The sequence below is a fragment of the Puma concolor genome, chromosome C2 (genome assembly GCF_028749965.1).
Source record: "Puma concolor isolate L17-30 chromosome C2, mPumCon1.1.hap2, whole genome shotgun sequence".
Classification (NCBI taxonomy): domain Eukaryota; kingdom Metazoa; phylum Chordata; class Mammalia; order Carnivora; family Felidae; genus Puma; species Puma concolor.
The window spans coordinates 32,449,171-32,470,139 of NC_141675.1; the positions used below are offsets into that span (position 1 = coordinate 32,449,171).

At 34.4% G+C, this 20,969-nt stretch overlaps 1 protein-coding gene across 4 annotated transcripts in view; it reads right to left on the minus strand.

Moving 5' to 3' along the window:
- Positions 1–20,969, minus strand: part of STAG1 (STAG1 cohesin complex component) — a 404,176-nt gene that overhangs the window by 183,059 nt on the left and 200,148 nt on the right. For all 4 annotated transcript variants that reach the window (XM_025913742.2, XM_086674339.1, XM_086674341.1 and 1 more), the window contains one exon: positions 504–580. In XM_025913742.2, coding sequence (XP_025769527.1) covers positions 504–580 — 77 coding nt within the window. The remainder of the gene's footprint in view (positions 1–503; positions 581–20,969) is intronic.

Consider the following 20,969-nt stretch of genomic DNA (forward strand, 5'->3'; position numbering starts at 1 on the left):
GATGCACATCATTTTAGGAATTCTGGATTACATGAAGTTAAGGAAGCTATTTTTCCATCAGGATTTCTAAGAACCTTAAATAATGTACTTTGACAATCTCTAAACAGGTATAACATGCAGGCTATTAACACTTATTTGACCTCTAAATCCTTTTTTCTTTAAAGCATTTAATATGACTAATTCCACAGAACATAAAACTACTGGAGATGTATTTATAAATTTAGGAATTTTAGATGGTCTTCAAGAATGAATGTCCAGAACCAACTTCTACTTCACACCACTAATTTTATTATCCTTATCAGTTACCAGTCATTAAGTGATACCTCCATACAATGCAATGAAATCCCCAAAGATCGTTAACTATGGAATTAGTAGCACGGATTATTACATAAATGAGAACAGAGTTATCTTCTCTTAAACACCGAATCATAATAAAACTTAAAATATATTCACCATTTTAAAAGTGTAAGTTGGCAATTTGTATAAATATTGAAATGCTATACCTCATCAAATTCTTCAGTCATTTTTCTGATGATTTCTGCATTCTGCATATTTCGAAACATCTCTATTCTCACAGTACCTGTGGAACAACAGATTTTACAGTTAATCCTTTTCTATCCCATGCTAAACATTAAATTTAATCTGACCAATGTTTGAAAAATTTTATTTGAAAGTTTTTGGGGTTTTCTCCTCCCCCAAACTCCTACCTAAAGGAATCCCTTAAGAGCTTCAAAGTTCTTTAGACATTTTTAAAAATCCCTGAATATTCTGCGAATAAGTATGAGGGGGGAAAAACTGAGAGGAGTGTTGGGGCAGGAAAAGACAAAAAAACAATATATTTATATAAGGATTGACTGGTGCTATCCAGACATATAGCTGATATTCTTTATCATCAGAATATTCTTCTATAAATTAAAACTAAGTGTTCCTTAATCTAATTAATACATGTCAGCTAAATCTGTTTTCTGTTAACATGAAAAATAGCTCAGTAACTTCAACCTAAGTATCAAACCAACAAAAAACAAAGTTAACCCCTTTCTCTCTCATTCTTTAGTATTACTTTTACGTTAGCTATATAATTTTTATCTCAAGTATGGCTATATAAATATTACCACTCTTAAAATAGTAAGAGTGGTTTATATCAAAGACTTGTGTTAAAAATTAACATAATTTAAATAAAATAAAATAAGGTTCAAAATCTACCTTGAGTACAGAGAATATTGAACTAATAACTACATAAGGTTCAGTTTCAACTCTATACATGTCAATATTCAAGATAAAAATCACAGGAATAAGACTCAATGAATCAATAAGAAAATACTTTATACCCTCTGACAGATTCCTTGCCAATGATTAGCAGCTCCAATTCAAATCACATTTAAGAATGTAAGAAGGAAAAGTCTCTAAAGTGTACTGTACTTTTACAAGAAAGAGCATGGAACAACTGACAGCCACTAAAAGTCATCAAAGTGTGCTCTTCATTTAGAGTCCCAATAAAAGACTACAGTGGCACATTTCGCATGTCAAACTTAATTTGACTTTTTATTAATCTGTAAAATGAAAAAAACGAGACCTTTCTCATCATTTTAATTACAACCATTTCTAACCATGTTTTAGTTACTTGATATATAGCTCTTTTGTTCATTTTCAGTATAATGAATTAAGTACTACCAACAGGTATCCCTACACCAAGCTGTAGAGATGACAAGTAAATCTACTCTCATGAAGTACTAAGCAAGCAAAAGAAATAAAATGAGATTTTTAAGTTATTAAACATGAGAAGAATTAGTTGTTCTTGGAAAGATGGAAATATTTTATGTTTTGGAGTGTCATTAAATAGCTATATGCATTTCTCAAAGTCATCTATCTGTACACTTAAAATGTGCAACTTTTAATGTATGGAAATTATAACTTGGTAACACTGATTTTTTTTTAATTTTTTAATTTTTTTAGATTTACATCCAAGTTAGTTAGCATATAGTGCAACAATGATTTCAGGAGTAGATTCCTTAATGCCCCTTACCCATTGGCCCATCCCCCCTCCCACAACCCCTCCAGTAACCCTCCATTCGTTCTCCATATTTGAGTCTCTTATGTTTTGTCCCCCTCCTTGTTTTTATATTATTTTTGCTTCCCTTCCCTTATGTTCATCTGTTCTCTGTCTTAAAGTCCTCATATGAGTGAAGTCATATGATACTTATCTTTCTCCGACTATTTTCGCTTAGCATAATACCCTCTAGTTCCATCCACATAGTTGCAAATGGCAAGATTTCATTCTTTTTGATTGCCAAGTAATACTCCACTGTATATATACACCACATCTTTATCCATTCATCCGTTGATGGACATTTGGGTTCTTTCCATACTTTGGCTATTGTTGATAGTGCTGCTATTTAACATTGGGGTGCATGTGTCTGTTCAAAACAGCATACCTGTATCCCTTGAATAAATACCTAGTAGTGCAATTGCTGGGTTGTAGGGTAGCTCTATTTTTAATTTTTTCAGGAACCTCCATACTGTTTTTCAGAGTGGCTGTACCAGTTTGCATTCCCAGGTAATACTGATTTTTTAAAGAACTCAAAAAAAGGACAACACTAATCATACCAGTTCACTAAAAAGTGACACGTTATTGTTAATTATTAAACAATGTTCTATTTTATTTCCATGACTGATATCGTAGTTTTCATATACAGTGGAGTCTTAACTATAATTACAATGGACTACCAAGTTAGTTCATAAAGGGAGGAATATTTTGCTGCATTAATTTAATATTGTAAAGTGAAAGGCAACAAAACAACAACTAGCATTAGAAACAACATAAAAACCAGTCTCATGCTTAGCATCTTTAAAAATGACTACCATATTTAGGGGCACCTGGTGGCTCTGCCGGTTAAGCATGTAACTCTTGATTTCAACTCAGGTCATGATCTCATGGGTCATGGGCTCAAGCCCTACTTGGGATTTTCTCTTTCTTTCTCCCTCTGCCCCTTCTCTACTCACTCTCTCTCTCAAAATAAATAAATAAACTTCTAAAAAAATTGACTACCATATATAAGTAACAATTACTAATAAAGTAAAATCAGATGTTTAAAGCTGTAATTTTGAAAATGAACAGAGCCTGTCACTGAAAATTTTTTAAAGAAGAAAATCCTGCTGCTGTCACAATGACTTTTGATACATAGGCCTATTTACTTACTACGTTCTACCTGTTCATTCTTCTTCATTAGGTCCAACAACTCTACTGAAACTGCTTCCTCACACCTATTATCTGCTAATTGTTACATCAAGCAGTCTTTCTTTAGTAATACCCTACATATTCTATTGAAAACATTTGCCCATTATATTGGTTTCTATTAACACTATATCCTTGTACTGTATTCTCTAATGGCTTACTTTCATTTCTTTCACTTTTACTTACCTGAATACAGGTTATTTCCAAAGTTCTGTCCTACACATTTTTTTTGTCCTTTTCTACATTTTCTAACCTGGAAATGGTTCACATCTAGCTTACCCACCAGAGAAAAGTATGGCAGAATACTACTTATTAATCTTTGTATTCTCTATAGTTCCTTGAAATATGCCTAACATCTTAAGTCTTCTCTCTACTATTTTAAGCTTTGACAATGGATAGCTATTAAAAGTAAATTAAAGGGGCGCCTGGGTGGCTCAGTCAGTTAAGCGGCCGACTTCGGCTCAGGTCATGATCTCACGGTCCGTGAGTTCGAGCCCCGCGTCGGGCTCTGTGCTGACAGCTCAGAGCCTGAAGCCTGTTCCAGATTCTGTGTCTCCCTCTCTCTGACCCTCCCCCGTTCATGCTCTGTCTCTCTCTGTCTCAAAAATAAATAAACATTAAAAAAAAAATTTAAAAAAAAATTAATTAAAGATCTGAAATAATTCAGATTCAGAGAAATAGAAATATTTGAAAATAAGGAATGAAAAAAAAATAGATTATCTTCCACTCTCTAAAACACTATCTGCGAGAATCTTCAAATAATCTACCAACATACGTATCTTACATTAAAAAATAAAAGATTGTTTGATCAAGCCCTACTGACAGGATTATACCTCTAATGAAGATAAAGGAAGATCTTTCAAAAGTGTCATTTTTTTTTTAAATTTTTTTTTCAACGTTTATTTATTTTTGGGACAGAGAGAGACAGAGCATGAACGGGGGAGGGGCAGAGAGAGAGGGAGACACAGAATCGGAAACAGGCTCCAGGCTCTGAGCCATCAGCCCAGAGCCTGACGCGGGGCTTGAACTCCCGGACCGCGAGATCGTGACCTGGCTGAAGTCGGACGCTTAACCGACTGCGCCACCCAGGCGCCCCAAAAGTATCATTTTTAACTATCAATAATTCCAGAAATAGAATAACATCAAAAAACTACCATCAAGTTACTGATCACTTAAATTTTATCAAACTGCTGGAGAGAACATAACTTGATACAATCCCTATGGTATGCAATTTGGCAAATATTACCGAAATTACAAATTTACATACTCCTTGGCCTGGATATTGTACTTGTTGTGAAAAATCCATAAACTCACACACATATGAAATAACGAAGGTACAAGGTTATTCCCTGAAACACTGTGATAGCAAAAGGAAAAATGCATATACCCATAAATAAGATTCTGATTAATAACTGCAAGTGTTGATGATAATGACGATGGTGGTGGCAGCTAACACTTGGGTGCTCACTATCTGCCAGACGTTGTTCTAATAAATATGCCCTATTAAATAAGTTAAAACATTTACTTTTCACAACAATAGAAGAATGTACTACTTTTCTCTCATTTTATAGAAGAGAAAATTGAGGCACCTAGAGATTTAGCAACTTGCAAACAGGGTTTCCCAGTAGCAGATTCGTGGTCTATACGCAGACAGTCTGGCTACAGGGTCCATGACTAACCACTACTTTTAACTGACTAAAATCAATGGAATCCATGCAGCTGTCAAAAACAATAAAGTGGTCTACGCTTGATATGGAAAGATCTGTAGGATATATTCATAAATGAAAAAGGAATATTTATGTATTTGATAATATATGATTTAAAATATTTCTATAAAGATACACAAATATCTGGCACAAGTGGTTGCCTCAGGGAAAGAGAAATATGTGGTTGAGGTTTAGGGATATAATGGAGGTATTATATTGCATACCCTTTGCATTTCCTGAAATTTGAACTATATAAATGTATTACTCAAAATAAGGAATGAATACATTTCAAATAAAAAATAAAATGTTAAAAAACTAAACTGAAGGACAGACTGCTATTAATCTTTTCCTGTCAAGCATTTGTGTAGTCACTACCAATATGCACTCATTAGAGGGTAGGCTAAGAATGCTCCATTTCAGTTTGCCAGAAATGTGAAATTTTATGTTTTCCTTACCAGGCTATTATAGAACACAAAAAATGAAATTGAAAAGCAATATGAAAATGAGGCTGGAGAACATATCCTTGGCAAAATTAGTGACATGGACACAATGAAAAGAAACTTTAACTGTGGTTATAGCAACCACAACATTTAGCAGAACCCTCAAGAAGTCATCGCAGGGTCATTTAAAATCTTTGGCATTAGACACAGTAGGGTTTAAGTCTCAGCTCCCCCAGTTACTAAGCTATAGGAGACTGAAAAAATCAATTGTTTTCTATAAAACTCAGATTTCTAATCTTTAAAGTGGTGAGAATACCAATGCAGGGATTTTTTTTTGTTAAATGCTGTAATTCCTAGTACATAAGCAGCACTGAAAAAAAATGTGGAACAAATGACTAAGGATGATATGAGAACAAAATAAGAAAACAAGTATAAAGAATTTAGTATTGTGCTTATAGCACGTAAGATGCAAGATGCATGTAAGATGCTCACCTACTTTGAGCATTCCTTTTTTGAAAGATTATCCTGCCCATTTAGAGGAAAGCTAAAAGCTCGAGTTTTTGGGCTCTACTGAAAGCCAGATCCCTAATTGTGCATGTTGTCAGATTATTGCCACTTGAAGAATGAGACCAGTCATCTCTTTTATTCCAGAACTAAGCAAAGTCAGCAGTTTTCTAAGCACCCAGACCAAAGCTTTTACTTCCAGACACTAACCATCTCTTTCCAAAATGTCTAGAATCCACCATAACGATGAGTTAAGGTGATAAAGAAGTCAATGCCGAAGAAGCAGGAACCCACAAATTCTTATCCCCATTTACACGAACCCCATGGTTTAGAACACGGTCTCATCTCATCCTCTTCATTTTGAATTTTACCCTTACTCTATTCTATGATGAGATCCAAAGCCAGAACTCCAGCCTTGTTTGTATCCTTCCAACTAGGTACAGAAGCAGACAGAAGAGAAAACTGAAAGCAGAGAGAACTTTCTTTAAAAATATTTTTTAATATTTATTTATTTTTGACAGAGAGAGAGAGAGAGAGAGACAGAGAGACAGAGTATGAGCGGGGGAGGGGCAGAGAGAGAGGGAGACACAGAATCTGAAGCAGCTCCAGACTCAGCTGTCAGCACAGAGACGGATACCGGGCTCAAACTCACAGACTGCGAGATCGTGACCTGAGCCAAAGTTGGACGCTCAACGGACCGAGCCACCCAGGCACCCCACATACAGAACTTTTTGAGCAGCAAATCAACTTACCCAAATACAACAAAAGGCCCTTCTGGGTTTATACCTTTTATGACACTAACATTCTGGTTCCCTCAAATTACTGAACCTGGCTCCCTTAAATTACTAAACCAAACCAATTACTGGTGTTATATACTAACACTGCCTAAGAGTGTTTAACAGAGAGCCTTCCTAAGAGCTTTCTTACTCATTGTACCATGTATGAAACAGCTTTCTATTTTAAAGCTTTTATTGTAAAGACTGGATTATAAAGTATTAATTTAAAAACCTAATCTGGTGATGGACCAGAGATAATTCATACATATAACAGGAAAATTTTTGGTAGCCTCATCTTCTGCTTCATTTTTACTGTAAGTAACAGTACATTATACATCAAAATAAAGTGGAGAAAGACTGAAAAAAGTATGGATAAATTACAAGACAAAATCTAAGTCAAAAAGGAGAAGAAATGCTGAGGCTACTAAAACTGAGAAGTATTTACTAAAGAAACACTGCATACCAGAATATAGAATTTAACAGTTACCTAAGATTGCAGTGACTGTTGAGGAAAGGGAATGGGGAAAGATAAAGAGACAAATACTTTGGTTGCTTTTTAATGATCACTTCAAGCTTAATACTGGAGCTTGGTTTAGCCATGTTAGTATAGCCCAGGAACAAAAGCAAGCATTGTCTTATAACGGTGATGTTTCAAACTACTTTCACCAAATCTTCCAACAACTATTAAAATATCCTCAAGGGACGCCTGGATGGTTAAGCGCCTGACTTCGGCTTGGGTCATGACCTCATGGTCTGTGCCCACGTCAGGCTCTGTGCTGACGGCTCAGAGCCTGGAGCCTGCTTCAGATTCTCTGCCTCCTTTCTCTCTTTACCCCTCCCCTGCTTGTGTTCTCTCTGTCTCTCTCAAAAATAAAATAAATAAACATTAAAGATAATTTTTTTTTTAATATCTTCATCTTCAGTCCACATAAGAATTAAAGGATGGGGCGCCTGGGTGGCGCAGTCAGTTAAGCGTCCGACTTCAGCCAGGTCACGATCTCGCGGTCCGTGAGTTTGAGCCCCGCGTCAGGCTCTGGGCTGATGGCTCAGAGCCTGGAGCCTGTTTCCGATTCTGTGTCTCCCTCTCTCTCTGCCCCTCCCCCGTTCATGCTCTGTCTCTCTCTGTCCCAAAAATAAATAAACGTTGAAAAAAAAAATTAAAAAAAAAAAAGAATTAAAGGAAACGGCAATGAAAAAAATAAACATACTTTTTAAAATGTCCATCTGCTACCTCAGGCATTACTACTAATATTAACATGATTCAAGAGAAGCAGGACTTCTTAATCTATGGCACATGGATTCCTAAATATCTATGGACCTTTTGTATGAAAATTTAGGTCTATGCAACTTTTGTGGAGAAAGACCCAAATTTTCAGGTTATTATTAAAGGAATTGGAGAACTCAAAAAGGTAACAATAGCACATTAGAAGAAAAATATCAGCCAAAGATTTTTAGTCTTAGGGAACTGAAGACAAAAATTAAATTGTGGCAGTAAAGAATAGCTCTAAAGAAGAATTACTCTTCATAGCATGGTATGGAAAAGCAAAAACTAGGGACTGAGAGATGTAGGGGAAAAAAATGCTGAATTATGTTTCTTTCTCATAAATTAGACCACGAGTGCAATGGTTATCATCTAAGTAGAACCAGGTTTCATCTCCAAGTAGCAAAGGAAAAAGAGCACAAGAGAACTTCCCCATAACGTTGTAAGAATCCATAAATTAAAGAGTGAACATTTTTATTTATAAGTAACTTGTTTAGAGCCAACACTACATATCTGACTTCAGTTACATAATATATATAAGATGATTTAGGATTTAAATGTGTGAGATAATTTAGGATTACTTTGTATTTTCCTATCAAAGTGCATATAAATGATCAAGTCATACTCTTTAAGCTGTACTTCAAAGGTGTGTCACTACAAGGTCCCAAATAATCTCAAGTATACTTTTGCAAAGACTCTCTCACAATTTATTTGCCACTAAGGCTTTCTCATCTTTCTCTAGAGCACCACTCTTTTCTATTTCATTGAACTTCTATGTATATGATAAAAAAGGGGCAAAAAAAAACTAGGTGGTTGGGTTTAATAAGAGTCTCAAAGAATTTTCCTTAAACTGAATTCCACAATGTTTTAAAAAATACATACTTTTTATTTTAGAATAGTTTTAGACTAACATAAAAATTACACGGTGCAAAATGTTTCCATAAACACCAAAACCAGTTTCTCTTATTGTTAGTATCTCATATTAATATTGTATATTTGTCACAGCTAATGAGCAGATATTAATAACATTTTTGTTCTTCCCCTAGCTTCACTGAGAAATAATTGACATACATCACTACAAGTTTAAGGTGCACCGCATCATGGTTTGATTTACATATATTGGAAATGATTATCACAACAGGTTTAGTTAATATCCATCATTTCTTACAGATATAATTAGAAAAGTAATTTTTCCTTGTGTAGAGAATTCTGAGGATCGATTCTCTTAACAACTTTCCTATGTATCATACAGCAGTATTAACAGTAGTCATTCACTTACACTACATCCCTAGTACTTATTTATCTAGTAACTAGGAAGTTTGTACCTTTTGATAGTCTTTCTCAAATTCTTTCTCCCCTCAACCTGATAATATTAACTAAAAGTCATATTCAGATGTTCTTACTTTTAACCTAATATCCTTTTTCTGTTCCAGGATCTCATCCAGAATACCACAAAAGGTGGTAGTTGTCATGTCTCCTTAGGGTACTCTACACTGTGACAGTTTCTAACTTATTTTTGATCATCATAATGGTGTTACGGAGCAGTAAGGCAGTTTACAGAATGTCTGTCAATTTGGGTTTGTATGATGGTTTTCTTATGGTTAAATACGGTTTTTGGTTTTTGAGAGAAAGATCAAAGAAAAAGTGCCATTGTAATTGTATCAAAACAAAAGTATTTTTTAATCATATGCTTATTAATCATGATCATCTAACTGAGGTAGAATTTGTCAAGTTTCTCCAAGGTACGTTATATTTTTCCCCTTTTTCCATACTATATTCTTTGGAAAGAAGTCACTATGTACAGCCCACACCTAAACGTGTAAGAAATTATGCTTCTTTAAGTTTATATATGTATCTATATAAATTACATTGAATTCTTCTACATGAAAGATTTGTCTATTACCCATTTGTTCCATTTTCAATCATTTATTTATAACATGGACTCATGAATATTTTATAGTTTACATTATAAGCCAATTCTACAGTATTTTGTTGCTCAAATTGTTCTACTTTTGGCTACTGAGTAGGGTTCTTTTCAGTTGGTTCCTATGTCCTTTTGACAAACCCTCACTGTCGTTTTGTTTTCACTGAGCACTTATTTACTTTCAAAAACTATGAAATGCTTCAGGTTCACCTTGTATATTCCCTGTCCCAGTCTTAGAATCTAATATTGCTGTAAGGATCCCTGACTTCCTCAACTGGAGAATGGAATAAGAAGCCAAGATTTATATGCTAAGTGTGTTCCTTGCTACCGGCTCATTGTTAGTGTAATGTCATTTCTTTTAGGCCCTCTCGGCTTAAAGAGCAAGGAAATATATATGTATGTAACTACTTCTGTATGTAGCCATATGTATCTATATTAAGCTATATATGAGTTATACTAATATCTTCAACTCCATGACCACACACCACACAGAATATTCCAGAGTTCTCCCCTTGCTTTTATCTATGATTTCCTACAGTGAAATCTCAAACAGTGAAAACTCTGGTTCCCACCATCAACTATCTACTTACTTAATTTTTTAATTCCAGTTATACATATGTATAGTGATTTCAAAATTGTATACACATGTATAGTGACTTCCATACCACAATGGAAAATAACTGCCAACCAGAGTACCATCCTTACATACAGTTCCTTTTGCCTTTAGTCTTATAATCTCTACTCTTAAGTATTTAGGACAGTACTTTTATCCCAAACCCCTGCAGTGAGGTTATTTCATGTGTTTGTAATACAGTTTGATTCTTTTGTTAGTCTGACTTCAACTGGGATGACCTCGTTAAGTGGTTTTTTTTAAATTTGCATACATCAATGTTTACTTTTTGTTCTAGCAGTTCTATGGGTTTTGAGAAATGCACTGATCATGTATCTACCGTTACAGCATGATACAGAATAGTTTCACCACCCTAACCCCTTATGATTCACCTATTCAACCCTTCTTCCTCCCCAAAGCCCTGGCAAACATGGATCTATTTACCATCTCTATAGTTTTCCCTTTTCCAGAATGTAACAGAAACTGGAATCATAGTATGTAGCCTTTTTAGACTGGCTTCTTTCACTCCACAATACCTACTGAAGACTCATCTATGCTTTTTGCATGGTTTGAGAACTAATTCCTTCCTATAACTGAATAATATTCCATTTCATGGATGTACCACTGTTTATCCCTTTCATCTACTAAAGGACACCTTGATTGCTTCCGATTTTTGGTAATTAATGAATATAATTACATTAAACACATGCAGGTTTTTGTGTGGGCATGTTTCAGATGAGTTGGGTAAACACCTAAGAGCACAATTACTAGATTTTACAGTAAGGTTATGTTTAGTTTTGTAAGAAACTGTTACACTGTCTTCCAATATGGCTACACCATTTTGCATTCCCATCAACAATGATTTCCTGTGCCTTCACATCTTGACAGTGATCAATACTGCCAGTTTTTTGGACTTTAGTCATTCCAATAGCTGTGTAGTGATATCTTTTTGTTGTTTCAATTCACATTGCCCTTATGACAAATGATGTTGAGCATCTTTTCGCATGTTTAATTGCCATCTGTGAAATGTCTTATTCAGTGAAATGTCTATTCAGGTGTTTGCCCACTTTTAATTGGGCTGTTTATTTTCTTATCACTGAATTTTTAGAGCTCCTTGTATATTTTAATTACAAGTCCTTTACCATATATGTGTCTTGCAAATATGTTTTCTCAGTCTGTGATTTAATTTTCTCAATAATGTCTTTTGCAGAGCAGAAAAATTTTAATAAGGTCCAACTTGTCAATTGTTTCTTCCATGGGCTTCCATGTACTCTTGGTTGTTACAGCTAAAAACCTCAAAACCTCATCACTAAACCTAAGGTCATGTAGTCTTTCTCTTACGTTTTATTTTAGAAATTTTGAGTTTTACATTTCACTTAAGAAAGGGGTAAGATCTTTAAGTTCATTTTCTCCCCATGGATATCCAATAGTTCATGTACCATTTGTTGAAAAGATGATTATTTCTCCATTTTAATTGCCTTTATATCTTCAAATAAAAAAATCAGTTGACTATATTTGTGTGATTCTTATAATATTTTTAAAGAATAATTTAGGGCACAAAAATTTGATATATATACAACCCTTCAGAAACCCATGGGGCCTAGAAAAATGAGGCTAAAATATACCAAAATATTTCTCGTTCCATTCTCCTATTTTAATAATTCTTATTCTGTACTCTGTATAACCAACAGCTCTTCCTAAATAATAAACTCATCAGGATTATCTGTGGTTTTCATTGCACAATTCCTAAAACAATATCTGAATATGTCTACATTTGAAAGTTCTTCCAAAAACATAAGAATGAGAAATTAAGACTTTAAATAGTGCCAAGAGACTAGAGTCCATGAAAGTAGAAACTGCAACAATATAAAAGATAAATATATGAAATATGTCCAAAGCGTGGAAAGTTCAAAATTATGGCCTACATTTACACATACACAATTATCCAAGGGAACAAATATGTTAAGTTGGTATATAAAAGTTTTGATTATGGTAGTACTATATACAATATTATTTATATAAACAGTTTTCCTGAAATGCTAATAAAAACATGAAAAACATTTTGAAAAACATCTAAAACCTTGAGGATAAAGACAAACTAAAAGCAGAAAGCAAGATACAGAAAGAGCGCTAAAATCACTTTTTCTCTGATAATATTTATTGAGCCTATAATGCACAAGCTGGGACTTCTCAGGTGAAGGGTCTAAAAGAAACAACTTTTTTATGAAGTGGGGCTCAAAGGATTTCATTTGTAAGATAAAGTTAAACGAGCAGTAAATCTAATACCTCATACTTTGGGATCCATAAAGAAAGCTTTAAAAAAAAAAGTTTATGTATTTATTTTGAGAGAGAGAGAGAGGGAGAAAGGAGAGAGAATTCCAAGCAGGTTCCGCATTGTCAGTACAAGTCTGACACATGGCTCAATCCCACAAACCATGAGATCATGACTTGCCCTGAAATTAACACACTTACCCAAATGACCTACCCAGGTGCCCCAAGAAACCTTTTTATAATACAGATACCTGGGAGATAGAAGTCAAACATTGGTGCTCTCACAAATATCCTAAATTCACTTAATCTGATCCAGAAAACTGCAAACTTGACTTAGGTGTAAATAGTCGTCGATTTGTAGTACCCTTGGATACCTGTCAAGCAAATGCTAAATCTTCTCTAGAGGAATGTACCTTACTTAGGTTTCTAATAATTTGGAGAGAAAATGTGGAGCTTGGAATAAAAAGTAACTAAACACTCCAAGAAGAAAGGAATGCAAAGGATATGCAAAGGAATAAGCAAAAATGACTGTATAAACAGACTCACAAAGACTTCAAGTATTAGAATTATCAGATATAGACTGTAAAAAATTCACCATATTAAAAAAGGAAAATACAAAACCAAATGAATAGCCACAGGGAACAATTCCATGGACTTCTTTTCCTATAAAAGAGAGACACATAACTCTAACTTCTAGAAATGACCAATACAGTAACTGAAACAGACTGGCATGGATGAAAAAAAAGTAAGTGAACTGGAAGACAGGGGAAATATTACACAGAAAGGAATATAGGAATTCAAAAATGCAAAAAGGTACAAAGAAAACAATAGGCAAAGTTTAAACAAAGTTACTGAGGGAGAAGAGAAATAAAATGAGAAGCAGCAATATTTTAAAAGATAACTGAGGAAAGACACCAATCTAAAGAAATATGTTCTATACCTAGAACATAACAGTCAGACTGCAGAATACCAGAATACAAAGAGAAACGTTAAGCTTTGGGAAAAACAAGTATTGAAAGAAAGGAAAATTATTATTCCTAGTTCTCAACAACAATCTAAGCCAGAAAACAGTAAAATGTCTTCAATATGAAGACGGCCAATTGTTATATGATCTATCTATCAAAATATACTTTCATAAATAAAGACAAGTTAAATAAATCTTTAAAAAAAGTCCAACAGAGCCTATACAATCCCTGATAGAAGATCAATGGAAGTTCTAAACGATGCATTTTAGGCAGAAGTGATCTCAGATATATATGACATTAAAAAAAGAACAAATACAATGGTACGTATAACAGTAAAACTAAAAAAAAAAAATTAACTACCTTATCTCTTTAAATAATAATGACTAAAGGGAAAACTAAATAGATTTAAATTACAACACAAGGAAGGAAGTAAATAGAATTATTGCTTTAGGTCCTTGTACTTTCTAGGAAAAGGGTAAAAGTGGTAATTACATTTTAGATTTTGTTACATTAATTATGATTTTTATAATCTCTAGGGTAACCATTAAATGCATGCAAAGAGTACAAAGTGTCCAAAAAAGTAGAGGGGGGGGAATGAATTCTTTTGAATTCAAAGAATCTAAAGGCAAGAAAGAAAAAGCAAAATAAAAAAATACATAGAGCAGTCAGGACAGAGAACAAACACTGGTTCGATATAAATCCAAACATCCACTGTTTACATTAAATGTAAAAAGGATTAAGTGATACAGTTAAAAGAAAAATAGTTTTCTGACTGAATAAAAAAATACCATCCGTCTATTTGCTGTTTACAAAATGCATCTAAATAGTAAGGATAGAAGAACAATGAAAGGAAAAAACCAGAAAAAGTTGGGCCAGAAAAAAGCCATAAAAGGAGGTATGCTTTATTAATATTCAAATAAATGAAATACGAGAAAAAAGCACTACCAGAGATAAAGAGGATCATTAAATAAATGTAAAACATTTGAGTTCTAGAAAATATTAGAGTATTTCTAGGCACCTAATAACAAAGCAGGTGATGGGAGAGGACATGAAAAAGAGAATGATGGAAGGGGAAGGCCTTCAAGGAGAAATCAAGAAGAAATATATAAACCTACAATCATGATTCTAAAATACGTCCCTGAGTAACTGCTAGAAAAGTAAATAATAGGTTAAAAGGATATGAAATATGTCAACACAATTATTGAACAATCTTAACCTAATGGACACAACTGCACTTAAAATATGCATAAGGGATGCCTGGATGGCTCAGTCAGTTGAGCATCAACTTCAGCTCAGGTCGTGATTTCAAGGTTCGTGGGTTCGAGCCCCACATAGGGCTCTGTGCTGACAGCTCAGAGCCTGGAGCCTGCTTCGGATTCTTTGTCTCCTTCTCTCTCAGTCCCTCCCCCGTTTGTGTGCACTGTCTCTCAAAAGTAAATAAAAGTTAAAAAAAAATTTTTTTTTAATGCATAATACAGACAGATTTCAAACACATGTGAAACATTTGCAAAAACTGACCAGAGGACCTTAAAACAAGTCTACACAAACTAAAAAGGATGAAAACCACACAGATCATTTTCTCTGGCCTCAAATTCAATTAAGCTAGGGAGAAATCAGTAACAAAAGTTAACTAGAAAATTCCATGTTTGGAAGTTAAGGAATATGCTTTTAAAATAATCCATGAATCAAAGAAAAAAACAATTAGAAAACATTTTGCATTGAACTAATGAAAAGGAATATCACAAGAAGTTATACACACTATAAAAAGAGAAGGGGCTATTACACCTATTACAAATAACAATATTAAATAAGTTTGCAAATTCAAAAAGAATGGATAATTTCCTAGAAAATATAGCTTGTCAAAAACAAACAAATCTGAATATTGCTAAATCAGTTTAAAAAATTGAATCAGTAATTTAAAATCTTCCAACAAAAACAAAAAAATTCAGACCCATATGGTTTCAATAGCAAATTCTACCAAATGTTCTGGAAACAATTCCAATCCCAAATACTCTTCCAGAAAACAAACAAAAAAAAGATGATATTCTCCACAACTCACTTCATAAAGTTAGCAAAGCCTTGACAATAAAATCTGAGATGGAAAGAATGAAAAAGGAAAACTGCAGGCCAATCTCATCAATGAATACAAATATAAAAATCCCTAAACAAGACATTAGCAAACCAAACCAAGCAATAATTTAAAAGATATAACACATCATGATTAAGGTGAATTCATTTTAGAAAGGCAGTTAGACTTAGCATTATGAAATAATGTGGTACTCATCGCTCAGTCAGTTAAGCATCTCTTGGTTTCAGCTCAGATCATGATCTCCCTGTTTGTGAGTTCAAGCCCTGTGTCGGGCTCTGTGCTCTTGATGCAGAGCCTGCTTTGGATCCTCTGTCTACCTCTCTCTCTGCCCTCCCTCACTTGCACTCTCAAAAATCACTAAACATTAAGAAAAAAAAAAGGGGGGGGGTACTCAAGAATGAGGGGCGGGGAACTGTGAGTGGAAAGAGATATCCAGAAGAAAACAGTGGAGCTTTTTAGAGCAATTGAAACTATTGACTTTGATACTAGAATAATGGATATATAACATTATACATTTGTACAAATCCACAGAACTTTGAAGCACAAAGAGAGAACCCTAATGTAAACTATGAACTGTAGTTAATAATGTACCACTGGTTTATCAATTGTAACAAATGTACCAAACTAATGCAAACATGTTAATAATAGGAGAAACTTGAAGGTTAGAGAGGAAAGGAGAGGAAGTGGGAATTTTCCATAATTTGGGGTTTTTTTTTTTGTAAATCTAAAACTCATCTAAAAAATAAAGTCTACTTTAAAAAAAGACACTATTTATAATAATTTTTTAAATGTTTAAATCCAAAAATACAGATTTTAGTAACAGATGTATGAAACCTTTTCACTCATACGCAAAAATACCCTCTAAAAGACTGAAAACATAAAGATGTAAATGGAGAAATATACGCAAAGATCATGAATTTGAAAACTTCATTTTATAAAGGTGTAAATTCACCCCTCCTTATTTATACAGCAGTAGTTCTCAACCTTTGCTTCTCACTCCCCACAGATAGGAACAACTGAAGGTTGGGGTAGGGTGCTACTGACATTTAGAAGTAGAGGTCAGAGATGCTGCTAAATATTCTACAATGCAGGAAAGCTCCCCATAACAAATAATTAGGCAGCCCCAAATGTCAACAATTATGGAGATTGAGAAGTTTGTTATACTGTACAAATTAAATATAATTTTATTCAAAACTCAACAGTTTTTTTTATGGAATTTGACAATCTAATTCTAAAATTAATACATGTGAAAATACAAAAAGACAAGGTATTTCTACAATCACTTCAGAGAACAGTCTGGCATTACCTGGAAAAGCCACATCTCTTATATCCCAGTAATTTCACTTCTCAGTATACAAACTATAGCATCTTATATATATGGACACTGCATTAATATGTACCAAAGACAGCTAGCTTATAGTAGCACTGTAGATCCTATCCAAAAGCTGGGAACAACCCAATTACCTTCAAGCATGGGAAATTTAAATAAAGTAGTATATTCATATACTAAATACTTTAGGGCAGTTCTCACATTATGGGAATTTGGCCCCTCAGGGGACTTTTAACATTGTCTGCAGACATTTTTGATTGTCAAGAGGAGAAAGGGCTGTGGAAGGAGAGACAGGAATGTGTAACTGGCATCTAATGGGTAGAGGCCAGAGATGCTCCTAAACATTCTACAATACAGAGAAAAGCCCACCAGACCAAAGAATTGTTTGCTTTATATCAATGAAAATAAGTGAAATATAAATGAATCTCATAAATAGAACAAATATATGAGTGGGAAAAGACAAAGAGTAGGTACAGTTAATTATGTACAAAAGAGAACATACAGTTAATTATCTAAAGAAGAAAGAAAGGCAAAACTAAACTGTTTTAAGGATAAATCCACTTATGGTAAAACTATAAAGAAAAGCAAGGAAATAATTATCACAAAATAAAAGTAGTATTTATCTCTGTGGAAAATGGAGGTGGTTTGATAGAGGAGGAGCACACAAGACATAAGAGAAGGAGTCTTCTGAAGTCCTGACAATGTTATTTTCCTTGAGCGGAGTACTGATTACACTGGGATACAGAAAATAAATACTCTGTAAGAAGTATATCTATAGTTTATTTAGTCTTCTGCGTAAATAAGATGACACAATTAAAAAGGATTTAAGAAAAATAATATTGATCTATATACACTGTGTATGCAAAGAATTCATTAAAGTAGACTTTGAAACAGCATATGGATTGATATGTAATAAACCATAACAAACACCTGCTTCTATCTCCCAAAGAGACTGAGACTATTAAGATACCAGTAAAAGTAATTTATTTGGGGGAAGATCCCATATAGTACTGGTAATGGATTCGGGAAATGAAACAAGTTGAGAAAGGCAGACAATAACAAGTGCATTATCTGGCCAATCACTGCCATGGATAACTGGAGCCTAATTAAACTCCTTGGGAAACTGAAAATCTGAGTAGGTCATGGACTTCACAGTTATCTCACCTGAAGGGCAGAGGAATTGGGGTATTGTCAATCACTGGTTAAACTGTGAACTGAGATGCCCTTGGCTACCAGAGCAAACTCATACGGCAATTGTGAGGTATTTTAAATTTTCAAAGAGAAACACAGGAAAATCAAACATTTGTCAAGCACAACAGGAGCTATTAGCATGAGGTAACTTCCAGTTTCAAAATCAGATCATACTTTATTCGTTTTGATTATATTCTATCATTGAGTTCTCATAAATACTGCTGGAAAACCAATACAGAACAGGAAAGGAGAGTGTTTCTAAAGTTTAATAAGTTGTACAGTACCCAATGGGTACATATATCCATTAGTAACTAATTATGGTTATTTAAGAATAGCATACAATTTTTATTTTCATTTCAATTGTGTTTATTTTCCAAAAAAACTCCTAAGTTGTTAGGACACAAATAAATACGCTGGAACTAACTACCTCAAAAAGGAAGTGGCTACAAACACCATGAAAATATTACTGAAACACTAACTGGCCTACAAAATGGGAAAGTTCAGGACACATTAGGAGTTAAGTAAGTGTTCCTTAGAAGGAGATCCCTAATAATTCTCTAGCAAACCTGCACTTCTAGAAGACCCTCATGAATCTAGAAGTCCAATGTTAGGCACAAACACTGCATAACGGAGCCATTACTTGTTATAACCAATTAAGAAACAAGTTACTTATAACCTACAAATCACAAGTTTCATAAACACACCCTTTATTAAGTAAAAACCAGCACATTTGTCAATGAAAACTCTTTATCAATACTCCTAATATATATTTCTGAAATGTATTATATACTGGTATTAGCATATACCCAAATACGTATGCCTATATCATGGGTGTATTAAGCAATAATAATATTTAAATACAGGTAAAACCTATCTTTATTTTGGTATGCATAGTATCATAAATATATCCCATCAATCTATGTTGTCTTCGTTGCTTCCTAAAAATTTGTTCCTATGAACTTCTATTAAGTTCTATAGCTTTAAAGTGCAATTATAAGTCAAATCAACATTTCCTTTCCCATCCTTCCTACTCCACTGATATTAGATACATTCTATTATTACACACTTACTCAGTCACTATACTCTAAGAATTCCTAGCAATAAATGCAATTCACTCCAAATGATTCAAATGAAGAGGTTTTAATGAGGACACTACAGATGTGTGGGCAGACTTAAGGAAACAAACAGGGGTGATGATGCAACTTAAGATAGCTAAAGTAGGAAACCAATAATATCCACTAGACTCCAGGGTAAAGATGAGAAAGTGGTGAAACTAGAGCCACAAAGAAGAAGGGCTGCCCAGAGTGGAGAGAAATGGAGAGAGAGAATCCCATGCTGGCTCTGTGCTGTCACCATGGAGCCAGGCATAGGGCTCCATCTCACAAACTATGAGATCATGACCTGAGCCAAAAATCAAGAGTCAGATGTTTAACTAACTGAGCCACTCAGGTGCCCCTTCCTTATTTTTATCTTAAAAAGGGAGTCTTTGACCTATACGCTGAAAAAATTAAACACTGATGAAACAAAACTCAAGATGACATAAACAAATGTAAAGACATTCCAAGCTCATGGAATAAAAGTAAAAATATTATTTAAAATGTCTATACTACCAGGGGTGCCTGGGTGGCTCAGTTGGTTAAGCGTCTGACTTCGGCTCAGGTCATGATCTCACGGTTCATGAGTTCGAGCCCCGCATCTGGCTCTGGGCTGACAGCTCAGAGCCTGGAACCTGCTTCAGATTCTGTGTCTCCCTGCCTCTCTGCCCTGCCCCCGCTGGCATTCTGTCTCTCTCAAAAATAAATAAACATTTAAAAAAGTATGTTTAAAAATGTCTATACAACCCAAAGCAATCTACACATTTAATGCAATCTCTATCAAAATATCATCAGCATTTTTCACAGAACTAAAACAGACAAACCTACAATCTGTATGGAGCCACAAAAGACCACAAATATCCAAAGGAACCTATTTTTTTTTTAAGTTTATTTTTATTTACCTTGAGAGAAAGAGAGAGAGCGATGGGGGAGGGAGAGAGAATCCCAAGGAGGCTCCACGCTATCAGCACAAAGCCAAATGTGGGGCTCCAACTCATGAACCAGAGTTCATAACCTGAGCCAAAATCAAAAGTTGGACGCTCAACAGACTGAGCCACCCAGGCGTCCCCAGCCAAAGCAATCTTGAAACAGAAAAACAAAGCTGGAGGCATCACAATTCCAGACTTTAACCTATATCACAAACCTGGAGTTATCAAGACAGTAGAGTGCTGGCACTAAAACAGAAGCACAGATCAACAGAAGAGAAAACCCAGAAATGAGCCCACAAATGTACGGTCAATTAATCTTCAACAAAGCAGGAAAGAATATGCAATGGAAAAAAAAAAAGTCTCTTAAAAAAAATGCTGTTGGGGAAACCAGACAGCCACATGCAAAAGAATGAAACTGACCATTTTCTTACAACATGCATAAAAACAAATTCAAAATGATGAAAGATCTAAATGTGAGACAGGAAACCATCAAATTCTAGGGGAGAACACAGGCAATAACTTCTTTGACATCTGCTAGAGCAACTTCTTTCTAGATAGTTTCCTGAGGTTAAGAAAACAAAAGCAAAAATAACCTTCATCAAAATAACAAGGTGCACAGTGAAGGGAACAATTAATAAAGCTAATCT